The following is a 10,591-nucleotide window of genomic DNA, read 5'->3' on the forward strand; positions in this document are numbered from 1 at the left end:
TGACAGGCCCGTGCTGGTCACACACAGCCCCACAGGTCAGCTGTCACCAGGAGGGGACCCCAGGACAAGTGCCCTGGGAAGCTGATCCACGCTGGGACTTGGGAAGTGGGGTGGCAGGAAAGAAGCAAAAAGAGGCCTTGTTAGGAAAAGCAGCAGGACTGGCTCAGGGGGGCCAAAGGGCTCCAAGTTCCCCTCTTGCCTGAGCCCACCCTTGTTCCCAGTCTTCCTTCATTCCTAAATATTTCAGGCACAAATAGAAATGAACATCACACACAGCAAAAATGACTTTTTTTAAAATTGCAGTAGTTTGTGGGTGCTCCCGGGGCGTACACAGAGGAATGGTGTGGTCCTCAGCTCTGGGGGCCATTCTTATGACCCTCCGGCTGTACGCAGGGGACAGGCCAGGTGCCTGGCTGGGCTGGGACAGTCGTTTACTGGGCTGGCACAGGCTGCGGGGTCTCCCGCCCACTCTCGGCAGACCCCTCCAGCCCGTTCTGCTCTGACCCCGGCTCCGGGTGCTCCAGAGCGTGCCGGGTGTCAGCTTGCCACAGCTGCACCAGGTCCGTGGGGGTCTTTCCTTTCTGGGGGAAACAAGAGGATATCTAGTCACCATTCAGAAGTCTGTACGAAGAGATGCCCTCATCTACGCCAGTGGTTCCCAACTGGGAGCAACTGGCAATGTCTGGAGACATTTTTGGTTATGACACCGGAGGAGGGGTTGCTACTGGCATCTTGAGTAGAAGCCAGGGACGCCGCTCAAACATCCGATAATGCACAGGACAGTCCCCCCACGACAAAGAATTATCCCGCCCAAAAAGTGTGAGGTTGAGAAGCCCTCATTTACACCTTCCCCTTATCTTCCTAACTCTCCCATTATCTCCTCAGCCTCTCTTTTTCCTTTCATATAGCTAGCTTTTTTTTAAAAAATTGAAGTATAGTTGATGTACAATATTATATAAGTTACAGGTGCACAATACAGTGATTCACAATTTTTAAAGGTTATACTCCACTTATAGTTATTATACAATATTTGCTATATTCCGTGTTGTACAATATATCCTTGTAGCTTATATCATACATAAGAGTTTGTACCTCTTAATCCCCTACCCCTATATTGCACCCCCCAGCCTTTCTAGAGTCAAGGTCCTCCCTTACCCAATTCTCCTCTCTTTTGTGATTGCTCTGGGCCCCAAAGAAGAGCTTGGACGGGGGGACATAGGTTCCTAAAGGAACTGGAGGATCACAGGAGCCAACACAGGGTGCTGGGAACAATCGTGCTGACTGAGTGCTTAGCTTCCTTCTGGCTCTGTCCCTCCACGATTTTGGCCTCCCTGAGCCTGGACATTAGGACCCCCTGTGGTCTACTTGGGGGCCTTTGGGAAATCCTCCTCCTGTCCCTCCTGGCTGTTTTCTCCACTTAGATTTTCTGGATGTAGAAAAGCATAGAGAGAGTTGGGAAGCTGGGTGGGCCCCCAATCTCCCGGGGCCCAGAGAAACCCTCCACTGTGAGACTGTCCCAAGGGCAGGCTGGCCGAGTCTTGCTCAGTTCTGTATTTCTTCCAAGTGCCCAGCACAGGGCCTAGGATAGCAGTGCACATTGTTTACTGAATCAGGAAAGGAGTGAACTTACCAGGTTCTTGCTCATCATGTCAGCCCCGTGCAGGAGCAGCAGTTTGATGATTTTGTAGCGATTGAGCCTCACGGCATCATGCAGGGCACTGTCCCCTTCCTAGAACCAGTGAGACATTCAGCATGGCCCACGGGGGCATGTGGGAGCCCGCAGGGGGCATAGGGAGCCCCCTATGGCGGGGCTGGCCATGAAGGAACCCAGACACTCACTCTGTCTTTGGCATTGATGTCCAGGCCCAGGGATAGAAAGTGTTCCACGATCTCCACGTGCCCCGTCCGGACTGCCACATGCAGGGGGGTGCTCAGCAGCTGGGTGGGGAGGAATCAGGAAATGCTGGCTGAAGGGACCCGGACTGTGATGCCTCTGGGAGGGGGGGCTGTCTTAACTCTAGCCTAATCCTTCTCCCAAGGAGGGTCAGGGAACGCTGTAATTTCCCATCACCCTATCTGATGATCAGCTCTAAGGCATTACATGCCACCTCCTCGGGGAAGCCTTCTATGATTCCCCTCTCACCCGGATGTGAGCAACTGCTCACTCCTCTGCCCTTTTAAAATAATTATAATAGATGCCATTTATTGAGGGATGACTATGCGATGAGCACAGCAAAAGCTTATAAAACATTAGCCTTATGTTGAATAAATAATTAATTTATATACATTTTCCCAACCAATCTATACAAGAACTCTGCAAGGCATTTTATAGATGAGCAACAGAGGCTCAGAGGCTGTCACTTGTTCAAGGTTATATACAAAGGATTGGGTGAATTAAAAATGGTGGATAAATAAATAAGTGAACAGATGAATAAATGAATGGATGGATGGATAGACAGACAGAAGGATGATGAACGATTGCATGGGTGAACAAATCCATCTTTGGGGGGGGTCCCAAAGCCACCCAGATAGTGGATCTCTTCTCCTCCCCTCTCCTCTGGTCTTCCTGCTCCCATTCCCAGATGGTGGTCTCCAAGGGGCTGCAGTTGATGGCAAGGACCCATCCCTGGGCTCTGCAGCCACTCCAGAAACCAGACTAGCTCACTACCTTCCTGCTCTCTGCTTTTCTACCCTCTGCTTCTCTCCCCGCCACCCCTCCACCCTGCTACCCCAACATCTGTGAGCATTATGGCCTCACCTTATCCCTCACATTGGTGTCTGCTCCCCGGCTTTGCAGAAGCTTCACCACCTCCAAGTGGCCCCCACGGCAGGCCCAATGCATGGCTGTGCAGTCCAGCTAGAAAGGAAGGGTGGAGCCTAATTGCAGAGCTTCAGGGAAGAAAGTGCCCTGGCGGAAAGGACCCCAGCCAAGAGGGCAGGGAGATATCCAGGGCAAAGGTCCAGGGAAGGATAGGGCCACTCCAGTGACTGAGCAATGGATGGAGTGGAGCCGAAGAACCCTTGGGGTCCATCTCGTCCAAGCCAGATTTACAGAGGAGGCTCAGGGAGGAGATGGGGCCCCCCCGAGGTCATACAACATACTAGAGGTGGAGCCTGGCCCCCAAGGCAGCTTGTTTATGTCCCAGGTTGGAGGTTTGCAGGGATAGGGAGTCTATGAGTGCTGGACCCACCTCCTGCCCCTCACCCAATACCTGCCCTCTTGCTCACCCGATCCTGGAAGTCCACAGTGACCCCACTCTCTAGAAGCTTCTCCAGGATCTCCATGTGGCCCTCCAGGGAAGCTCGGTGCAGTGCTGTCCGGTGGAACTGTCCCCAGAGAAACTGTCAGGGCCTAAACTCTGGCCCCAGGCCTGAGCCCATCGTCCACCCAAGTTGAGCCCAGGCCTTATCCCAGCCCGATTCTGACCCCTGTGCCGGGTCCCCATATCTTCCATGTTCCGCCAGCTCCTTCATGCTCTATCTGGACCAGCCTTGGAGGCCTCCTATGCACTGGGGACTCTGACCTTCTCATTGCCCCCTAAACACACAAGCTGTTGCCTGTGCCCAAATGCCCATTTTGCCCATACTCCCTGTGAGTGCTTGATGAATTCTTGTAACTCCATGAAGATGCAGCTCAAGTGTCATCGACTTCTTGAAACCTCTAGGCCATAGCTGTCTCAGGGGTCCAGACAACCCTCCACTGTGATAGACAGTCAAAGGCAAGCTGAGTCTTACTTGACTATTTCCCCTGAGTGCCTTGCCCAGGGCCAGGATGGGCAGGTGCACCCTGATTACTGATTCAAGGAGGGAATGAACTTCCTTTCCAATGCAGTCAGCTTTCTGCTTTGGTCTCTTGAAACACTCAGGCCAGAGGGCATATCTTTCCATATTCTAATGATCCAGTTGTGCATCAGTCTCCCAGCTACTGTCAACGCTGGTCTTTTTGGTTTTCTGCTCCTAGCACCCAGCACAACGCGCAGAGGTAGGAGATGCTTAGGTAGACCAAGAGGATTAAAACTCTGGAATCTAAAAAGTGGAAAGGACGTGTAGGCTAAGCCTGCAATAATGCAGGCTGAAGGGGGTGACCATTAATTTGCTCAATCCCAGGATATGATCTCGAGAGAGCATCCTACAAAGTATGAAAGAGGCAGTTTCAGGGAAAACAAAAAGAAGTATGACGGGTGATGGAAACGTTTTGAAAATCGTGGGGATGGGTGCACAACATTATAAATGTAATTAATGTTACTGAGTTGTACACTTAAAATTTATTTGGCATGTCTCATGTTTTATATATATATATTTTAACCATAAGATAAAAATAATTGTTAAAAGTATGATGATATACAATGCAACACAAAATATCATATCCAAGCATGTGCTTTAATAGTTTTCTCATTCGATAAATATGTATTGAAGCACTAATATTCTATTTGATCCCCATAACATGCTCTGAGGGGAGGAGCCAGTTTTACAAAGGAGGAAACAGGCACAGAGAGGTGACAGGCCCAGCCACAGGTCACAGAACTAGGGAGCGGTCCAGGTGGGATTTGAGTCCAAATCTCCTGGTCTTGGACTCTGTATTTGATTCCATTCCATTTTTTCCCCTAAAAATCCAGGTGTTTATTACTCTGGAGGTGGTTCAAGTTGGAAAGGGTCTAAGGATTTAGAAAAACTCCTGTGTGGGGAAGAGGACATCCCACATCTTCTGAGGGGCCCCCTCCCAAAGGACACCCACGCCTGTTCTCAAAGAATCCACAAGCGGCCGGGGTGGGTGTGTCAGCTCTGAAAGGGAGGCCGGCACAGGTGCAGGGCCCGATGGGAACATCACCTGATCGCAGGTGTCGGGGGAACCCCCGTCTGCCAGGAACTTCTCAATGACCTTCACTTGCCCCTGCACTGCCGCTTTCAGGAATGTCTCCGCGTCCACAGGGCCGGTCTGGGGAGAGCGAATGCAGTCCTTGGAGGCCGCTCCGCTGTGATCTGAGCCATTCCCCCATCCCCCGGCTCCCCCTGCCCACACAGGTGTCCTCCCCAGGACCCTTACGATCTCCTCCGGCTCTGGAGGTGGCTCCTGGGAGGCTGCCAGGGCTTCCCGCTTCTTCTGCTTGCGTTTTTTCCGCAGGTGGATGAGGTTCTGGATCCCACCCACGTCGATGATCTCCCTCCGCAGGTCTAGGGATGTTTTACGCACGCGCTCTTGACCCTGCGTGGTGATAGCCAATCAAGCCCCGCACTGGGGCACAGAATGTGGGGCTTGGGGACCTCTGAGCTAGGCTGGAGGTGGACGACAGGGAGAGCCTCTCAAGGGAGAAAGAATCCAGGTCTAGCTCTGCCGCCTAGGACTAGGTGAAGCCAATGAGACTGAGACACAGAGGCGCGGGGGGCTTGAGGGGGCTGCCTGGGAGCTGTCCAGCTTCAAGGCTCCACATAGGGTGGGGAGTTGATGAGGAAATCTCAAGGGAAGTTCTTAGCCCAGGCCTCCAGAACAGGGTACGAATTCTCATCTCTCCATTCAATTCTCTCTCTGTCCCTCCCTCCGTCCCTCCCTGCCTCTCTCTCTCTCTCTCTCTCTGGCCATAAAGGTAATACAGAAACATAAAAGCTCTGAAGAGAAAGCCCTTCTCTCCCAGAGGAACTTCTATCATAGCTCCGTTGATGCCCTTTCAGACATGCATCCACACAGTGGTCTGGAAACTCTGCTTTTCTCTATCAGCGTGGAGATGTCTCCTGTCAGCACACACAGCCTCCCCCAGCCCATTAACACCTGCATCACGCCCTGTTGTATGGCTGCCGCATCACTGCCGCTTCCAAAATGAGTCCCCTGGGATCTTGTACACATGCAGATTCTGACTTAGCCGGCGTGGGGAGGAAAACTTCCCCCCTCTTCACTTGTAAGTTCTTTGGCTGGTCTAATAATTAAATTGATGTAAGACTGATTAATAGGAGAAAACCAAATTTAATTTCATATGTATGGTAGTCCATAAAAATATGAGACTCAAAGAAGTGACCAAAGCAGGCAGCTTTTACACATTTTAGACAAAGAAACAATAAATTTGCGTCCTATTGAAAAGACAAAGGAGTTTGTTTTTGGAGGAACTAATTAGTGAAGAAACAAGTTTTGTTTATATAGCCTTCTCAGCCCTGAATTCCTGATATCTGGTGATAAGGAAGCATTCTACTTTCCTGATATAAGGAGGGTAACTTCCCATGGCAGATTTATTTCCTACTTTCAGGGGAACAAAGGAGGGTCAGAGTGTCCTTCTTGCACTGGCTTTTTCTCAGATAACTTTAATTAAAAATAATCAGTATGCCAAAGTGGTATATTTGGGGGTGGCATATTCTGCTCTCCTTCACAAGTATGGGGTGGGGCCGAGATGCTGCATCGCTAACATCTCCCAGGGGGCGCTGGGCTGCTGCAGGAGCAAGGCCGTAACTGCCCGGTCTGTCTCCTGAGAGCGCAGATACTGGGTTCTCGTAGCACTTACCTTAACCTTTTGTAAGGATGGACTCTGAGGCCTGTGCTGCTTCTCATCCTCCAACACCAGCATCTCCATGGGCAGCTTCTGATGGGTGGTTCCTCGGAGTTTCTGGTGAGCCAAGGACAGGACGGGTTCCGGGCCTGCCTGCAGTGCCTGGGGGGCCAGATAGCCTCGCCCACAACGAATTCAAGGACCCCAAGGACCTCCTCCTGTGTGACCTCCCAGCCCTTCATCTGCCCCACTCCTGTCTGGTCCAGGAGGCCCCAGGTCAGAGCCGGGCTCCCCGGCCCCAACCCCAGTTCAAACACCTGTGTACTGACTGCCCTGGGTCCCCAGCAAAACAGGATCAAGGGCTACTGGAATGAGTTTTCAGGAAATTAAACATACTCACTTTTTTTCAAGCACTGAGGTTTTGGTCTTTTTTTTTTCTTTTTGGCGTTTAAAATTCACTTTGATGAAATACTTGAGGTGAGATGATTGTTTTTTGTTGTTTTTTTTTTTAGTGGGCTTACTTGACAATACAAAAATCTGGCAACTCTGTCAGTTACCAACTTCTTTCCCTCAGATTTTATTGATCCGTGAAATCCTAGAGCATGGGAACTGTTGCTCTCAGGGAACCTGAGGGGTGGGACCCGCAGCTCCCCAGCTCTCAGCTTGATGTGAACTCTAAGTATTAACCTTATTCTCGTTTTAATAATATGGGGGAAACTCTGTCCAAGTCTCCTCCCCACTTGTAGCTCCAACTTGGCTGGACTACTTCCTCATGGCCGCCTCCTCTCTTCTAAAGGAAAACACTCTTTGTTAAGTGCTGGCGCCCCTATCTCTGAAGTCCCCATGTACCGGGAACATTCGTCCAGGCTGGAGGGTGCTGAGTCCAGGTGGCAGCTGGGGAGGAATGATCTCCCTTACAGAGCTCTCAGCTGCCTTTGTTGTTCGCCACCGAGCTCCAGTGTTATACTCTTCAAGTGTCAGTTGAGGGCTGATTTTCCAGGTCTTTATTTCGAATGTTCTGTTTTCCACTGGCATCTCCCTTCCATGTCAGGCTTACATGGTTTGAGGTCTCCCCAGTGCTGGCCTCGCCTGAAACGCTGCATCCTCACCCAGGGACAAGATCACCTAGGGCTTCAGCTACTACTGCATGTGGGGCCCTGGCTGGGCTCCTGGAGCATCTAGAGTGGGCTTGGTCTTAATCATCTTGGCTTCCCCAGCACCGATGACAAGAGCTAGCACATAGTAGGTGCTCAGCAAATGTTTGGAGAATAAATGAATGAATGAGTTCGCGGATGGTGGCAGGCGGGCTCAGCAGCTCTGCACACCTCCAAGTCCTCAGTGATGACCTAGCCCAGTAAGGTCCCTGCAAGAGAGCCTCAGCCCCTGGGCTGGTCTCCAAGACCCTCCTTCCCCACCCACCCCATGAAGGGGGTGCAGGCTGAACAGAGGTTCTCCCCTAAGAATGCTGCTGGGCTGGGGCCTGGTGGGAACAACTGGGGACTCTAACGCCTGCCCACGCCTTACCCAGACTCCATAGCCCCTAGCTTCAGATTTGTCTCTGTAGGCTGGCATACAGTAGGTGCTCAAGAAATGTTTATTGAATTGGGTGTTTGTCGGTGAAACGCAACCCAACAAAACTTCCACCTTACTTCATAGATGGCTGTACAGAGGAAATGAGAGCATGCCTGTCCAATGCGTAGCACAGTGCCTGGCATGTAGGAGGCACCAGTGGTGAGGCTGGCTCTGTGGGTACCTGGGGCCCTGACAGCCCTGCCGCTATATTTGTTGGATGAATGAATGGATGAGGACTGCTCCGTGTCCCCTTGCTGAAGGTCTCTGTGTCCAGCGGCAGCACTCCAGAAATGGCCCAGCAACATGACTCACCTGCCTGGCCCTGGTACACATGCCCTTGGGGGAGTGAGAAATGGCATTCCTGGAGATCCAGGGATGCGCTGGCGGGGACTCAGCAGGCTCAGTCCAGGTCCTTCCCAGCCAAACCTCCCCTCCCTTCCCTAGTCCTCATCTCTTCTTCCACCAGAGTCCTGATCCTTCCCTCTTCCTCACCTCCATTCAGTCACTCTTCCTTTTTTGAATGGAGTCTACTTCTACACTGATTTATCTCCTCCCTCCCATTCCTGTTAGGGCCAGTCTTTCCCCCTCCAAGTCCTTCTCAGGGCTGTCAGAGCTGCCTTCCCGAAACAGGTCAGGTGGCACCACTGTGCCTCACTCAACAACATGCAGTGGCTCCCCACTGCCCACAGAATAAGTATCTTTCACGTGGCCCTCACTGTCTGGTTCGTGCCCTGCCTCCCTTCCCAGCCAGCCTCAGCCCATCCTGCCAGACTTTCTCCCGACAGTCATGCATCCACTCACCCCAACGACAGGCACCTGTTGTTTCCTTAGCCTGGAATACTCTCCCCCCTCCTGGCCTCCATCCTTCAAGGGCCATCCTTGAAGGCCTGGCTCAAATGCCCTCCTGACCACAGAGAAGTCCTCGAGGGCCCACGGTCGGCATGCCTCACCCACCCTTCGTGCTCCTTCACTTCTGAGTTACACCTCTATTTCACCCTTTTCCACTCTGCCTTGTTTCTTAGTTGACCGTGCACCTGACAGATGTCGGCTAAAATGAACGCAGAGCTTGGTAAAGAGGAGGCAGGGGCTGACCTTCCCGAGCCTCTCATTCCTCCCAGCACTGGGCTCTTGGAAGAGTAGACTCTAGGTCAAGTATTCGTTTCCATAAAATGAAGAGTAGGACCAGCCCGCACCCTCCTCCCCGACTTCTTTATTCCAGAGAAAATGCAATTGCCCAGATCCCCATGCTCAGACGCTTCCCCGGGTGTGGCTGGTGGTCCTAGAGAACCCATGCTTCCTTTGCCAGCATCCCTTTCTCACTCTGCCCCCGGTCTTTCTCCTTCCTCAAGGACCAGACACTGGAGTTTCTCCTGTCCCAGCCTCCCAGCCAGCAGCTGGGGGACCTCAGGGCCCCAACCCGCAGGCAGCATCCCAGCTGTCTGCTCTGTGCAGCTCAGCCTGTCTCCTCGAGGCCCAGGTGGGGGGACAGGGTCTCGGGGAACCCAGCTTGGCTCGCCCACTCCACTGTCTCTCAGATTTGGGGGCTGAAGCCTCGGTCTCCCACCGCCAGCAGCCCCCTCTCAGGAGCACCTTGCAGTAGAGCCAGCTGGGCCCCTGGGGACACCTGTCCTCCTTCCTGCCAGGTATGGCGGCCAGGCTCTTCCTTCCCTTGACAGCAGAGCTGGGTCTCCTCAGAGCCCCCTTGGGCCCCACACCCCGCCCTACCTCATTCTCCTCCTCCTGCGCCAGCCGCTCCTCGATGAGTGCCGTGGCCTTCTGCACCTCCTCGGAGCCCGCCATGGTACCGTGCGCAACCCGCCCCTGCAGGCCCCGGGGCCCCACGGGCTTTATATGCCAGGGCACCCACCCCCGCCCCGCTAGGTGCCTTTGCCATGAGCTCACTGGCCCAATTCTCCAGCTGCCTCCCTGACCTGTCACCTTCACCCCAGGCAGCCCCAAGGAGCAGGAGGAGGCAGGGACAGTTGCCGCCCCACAACCCCTGGCCTATTGGAGCCGGAGGGCCCAGTGCCCCGAGAGCGGGGACTGCGGGAAGGAGCCTGCCCAGCCTCTGTCCTGAGCGCTGAGGCCCAGATGGGCCGGGCAGCCGCGCTGCACACAGGATTGCCGGCTGCTCTTAGCCCTGATGGCAGTGCCACCTGCTGGACGCCTGGAAACCCTGCCCAGCCAGTGCCAGTGAGGGAGCCTAAAGGCCAAATGTGGGGACCCAGGATAAGCCCGCATCCCCAGGCTGTCCCGTGAACAGGCCCTGCGTGCTCTGGGAAGGGGCAAGACTCTGTCTCATCTGGGCTGGAGTGCCAGGCGGTGGGTGGCGGTAAGGGCAGCCGCCTCCCTCTTTGCCCGCAGCTCGAGCAGGCCTTTGCCTCTCTGGGGTCCCACAGTGCCCCCTAGTGAAGCACCGCTGCATTTGGCTGCAAGTCCACTTGTCCCTGACAAACCTCACCCATCAGTCTGTCGCAGGAGGCCTCTGTGGGACTTACAGGGTCTTGCTTCAAGGAGCCACTGGAAGGGCTGGAACACGGTGCCAAACC

At 53.5% G+C, this 10,591-nt stretch overlaps 1 protein-coding gene across 1 annotated transcript; it reads right to left on the reverse strand.

The window, feature by feature from the left end:
- Positions 1 to 271: 271 nt before the first annotated feature.
- On the reverse strand, positions 272 to 9,881 carry ANKRD2 (ankyrin repeat domain 2). Its single transcript, XM_007187412.3, has 9 exons — positions 9,768 to 9,881; positions 6,486 to 6,587; positions 5,045 to 5,203; positions 4,829 to 4,936; positions 3,229 to 3,327; positions 2,759 to 2,857; positions 1,840 to 1,938; positions 1,631 to 1,729; positions 272 to 581 (listed from the first exon to the last, which is right to left on the reverse strand). Exons 1-9 carry the CDS (start codon positions 9,840 to 9,842, stop codon positions 432 to 434), a joined length of 990 nt encoding a protein of 329 aa, XP_007187474.2. The 5' UTR covers positions 9,843 to 9,881; the 3' UTR covers positions 272 to 431.
- Between the last annotated feature and the right edge of the window lie 710 nt (positions 9,882 to 10,591).

Source organism: Balaenoptera acutorostrata, chromosome 16 (genome assembly GCF_949987535.1).
Source record: "Balaenoptera acutorostrata chromosome 16, mBalAcu1.1, whole genome shotgun sequence".
Lineage (NCBI taxonomy): Eukaryota > Metazoa > Chordata > Mammalia > Artiodactyla > Balaenopteridae > Balaenoptera > Balaenoptera acutorostrata.